We start from the raw sequence: 3,353 nt of genomic DNA, 5'->3' as shown, positions 1-3,353 counted from the left end.
TTGGACACAATGATTCTAACCCAAATCCCACATACTTGATTTAATCACTTGGGGCTTTAGGGGAGGCGGGGGAGAGGGAAAGATTGGGGAGTGAGTTTCAGGCCTAATATGGACAAAAACAGATTCTGCCTTCTCTTTAGATCTGTGACGTGTGGCCAGCAGGTTTGGAGACTGAAATAGCCCCATCTGCATTTGCTTAGCAGCCTGCGTGAGGGGCCAGCACCTGCTGCTCTCCTTCCTCCCCACTAGGCCTTGCCAGGCACTCCAGGCCTCTGAGCCAAAGGCGGCCACAGAGCCCTGCCAGCCCTTGGCTGGAGTAGACTCTTGTGGACTCACCTCAGCCTGCATTTGGGGGCTCCTGGCATGGGGAGCTCTCAGTACACATCTCCTTCAGCTGCCTACCTTTCAAATCTCTATTTCTCTTTGTTCTCCTCTACTCCGCAGCATACCTTTATCCCGTGTCTTTGCATCTCTTTCTCTTCCTTCCTGTCAGAGAGCAACTTGCTTTAGAGGTAAGATAGCAAATCAGAGGCCAAAACAGACTCCTGGTTTCATGACTTCTAGATACATAATCTTGGGCGATGGCTTAATATTTTAAAACTCAGTTTACTCATCTATAAAATGGGGATAATCATGCCTGTCTCACAAGGTTTTTGTAAAGTACCAAGCCCAGGACTCAGGTATGGTAAACATTCAGTAATTAGTAGTTTCCTTCCGTTATCTGTTTTCACTTAGCCTTCCTAGAAGGGGATGGATCTAGAAAGAGGGAAAAGAGCAACTGAGAAAAGGAACATTTTGCAGAATGCCGCCTGTGGGGGGCAGAAAACTACATGGCTTGCTGCTAAGATTATATACAAGTCCCTCTCATTACCACTGCATCGTTGGGGGTCTCAGCCTTCGAGATGTAAATCCACGGGTCATAAAGCCTCTGCCAGTCTGCTTTGTCCTTTTCCAGCCCCCATCAGCGTCCACTTGGGAAGCAGGGTGGAGCCTGTGTAGAGCTTTGCAGGTGCCTGGCACCTTGGGCTGGAAGGCCCACCAGAGGCTGAAGCCTGTCCCCCGAGACTGGCAGCCTCTCCTTTGGGGCCTGGTTGAGTAGAGGTTTAGAAGAGGTTTGGAGTCTTTCTTCTTCCACAAGAAGAGCAGTCCTTAGTCCTCAGTTCCCAAGGAAAAGGAGCCAGATGTAGTAATCATGCATTCTCTGTGTCTGTGTCTCCCTCCTCCTCCTTGTCCTGGCCCAGCCAAGTGGGAAGGGGCCTCGGTTGCCAGAGGTATACTGTGTCATCAGCCGCCTTGGCTGCTTCGGCTTGTTTTCCAAGGTAAGAGGGCTCTGGCTTACTTCCCTCCTCCTCCCCACAGCTGACAGCTCCCATAGGAGTATCCGCAGCCAGCTTAGATGAGAAAACCACCTGTGTGTGTGTGAGAGCGAGAGGGCGAGAGGAGGAGAGAATGCAAGAGCAAGTGCAAGCGAGCTCTCTGATTCCCTCCTGATTCCCAAACCTGGCTCCGCATCTAGCAGCTCCCCAGCTCCTGTACCAACAGCGTCTGCTAATGTCACAGCCCACCCTGGGCCAGAGGACTTGAGGGCAGAGACCACCTTGGGGAAGCCAAGTGCCCAGGGATCTGACTCTCAAGTGGCATTTCCTTTGTCCAGCTACTCAGCTCTTGGGGTCGGAGGCAGAGCAATCGCTGAGTGCCCAGGGAAACGAGAAGAGTAGGGTGCGAAGCTCCTGGCAAGACAGTCCTGTCTCCCAGCTAGTCCCCCACTAGTCAGATGCCAGGCTGCCCTCTTCTCTGCCCCGGAGGTAGGTAAGGGCAGCGCCCTGACACCCTTTCTCTTCGGGCTGCTGGCGGTGGGCACAGGTCCTAGACGAGGTGGAGCGACGGCGTGGGATCTCTGCCGCGTTGGTCTATCCCTTCATGAGGAGTCTCATGGAGTCGCCCTTCCCCGCTCCAGGGAAGACCATCAAAGTGAAGACATTCCTGCCAGGTGCTGGCAATGAGGTAGGGATTTCTGCTGCCTCCTTTCTCAGACTGTGGATGGGGGCCGGAGTGAGGCCTGCCTTGCCAAGATTACCATCTTTGGTGCAGAGCAAGATACAGAGCGCGGCCCCTTCCACGCTCACCGTGTGTGTATACCTAATCAGCAGGGACTGGAAAAGGGGATGACAGAACTGCTGTTCTCTCTGCAACTCCTAGGGGCCTTTCTGGACCTGTATGGCTTAAATTACACACCGCCCGCCCACCTTTTATTCGTTCATCAAATAGTTACTGAGTACGGTGCTCTCTCACGTTCGGGGATCACGTCAGACCTTGGGGCAGTCATAAAGTTAAAGAGGGGCACAGCTCTGTCCTCGTGGAGTTCATAGTCTAGTCGGGGAGACGGATATTAAATAAATACTTCTATTTATAAATAGGCAATTCCTAATTGTGTTAACAACGCCAAGCGAAAGCATAGGAGTGAGGGTATGTAATGGGATCTGCTCTGGATTAGGGGGCCAGGGAAGGCCTCCCCTGATAAGTGACATTTTACTAGGGACCTGAAACGAGTGGAGTCAGCTAAATAGAGTGAGAGGAGGGGACGGAGACTGAAAGAGAAGGGTCAGGATGGGAGAAGATTATTCCAGGTAGAGGGAAAAGCACATGCAAAAGCAGTAGTCGGGGAAATGTGAGTGCTTATCAAGGAACTGAAAAAAAGCCAAAATGCTCGAAGGGATGGTGAGCAGGGGCGGAGAGGCATCAGGGGCCAAACCTCAATGTGCCTGCTCAGCCAAGATAAGGATTTTGGATCTTATATAAAGCAGGGTTATAACATCTGAGGTATGTTTTTAAAATCTCACGCCGGCTGTTATATAGATAATAGATTGAAGTGAAAACAGGGATACTGCGAGGATACTGTTGCAGTCGTACAAGCAAGGGATGACCGTAGCTTGGATTAAAGTGTCGTGGAAAAGATGAAGAGAAGTAGATGGGTTTGAGATGTATTTGAGAATTAGGATCAAGTAGCACTTGGCGTTTGATTGGAAATAGGGAATAAGCGTTAGGGAGATTTTAAGGCTGACTCCCAGCTTTCTGGCTTAAGCAACAGTGTAGCTGATGGAGCGTGTGAAGGAAGAGCTGATTAGAAGAAGGAAGAGGAAGAGTTGGACTGTGTACGTGTTACAGTTAAGATACATGGGAGACATCCAAGGATGTTTAGTAGCAGAGTGTAGACAGGGAAGAGAAGAGAGCCCAGGCCTCAGTCCTCCTCAGTCCTGAGGGACTCCAACATTTTAGAAGTCCTGTAGTAGAGGAGAAGCAGATCTGAAGGTTGAGAAGATGGGAGGAATACCAGGAAGGAGGGCGGAGCTTGG

At 50.9% G+C, this 3,353-nt stretch overlaps 1 protein-coding gene across 6 annotated transcripts in view; it reads left to right on the top strand.

Annotated features, from left to right (window-relative positions):
* Positions 1–3,353, top strand: part of ST5 (suppression of tumorigenicity 5) — a 141,642-nt gene that overhangs the window by 124,163 nt on the left and 14,126 nt on the right. For all 6 annotated transcript variants that reach the window (XM_015596594.2, XM_025038815.1, XM_015596601.1 and 3 more), the window contains 2 exons: positions 1,242–1,319; positions 1,864–2,004. In XM_015596594.2, the coding sequence (XP_015452080.1) occupies positions 1,242–1,319; positions 1,864–2,004 (219 nt within the window). The remainder of the gene's footprint in view (positions 1–1,241; positions 1,320–1,863; positions 2,005–3,353) is intronic.

This window comes from Pteropus alecto, unplaced genomic scaffold (genome assembly GCF_000325575.1).
Source record: "Pteropus alecto unplaced genomic scaffold, ASM32557v1 scaffold461, whole genome shotgun sequence".
In the NCBI taxonomy this organism is placed as follows: domain Eukaryota; kingdom Metazoa; phylum Chordata; class Mammalia; order Chiroptera; family Pteropodidae; genus Pteropus; species Pteropus alecto.
This window is presented reverse-complemented; position numbering and strand designations above follow the sequence as displayed.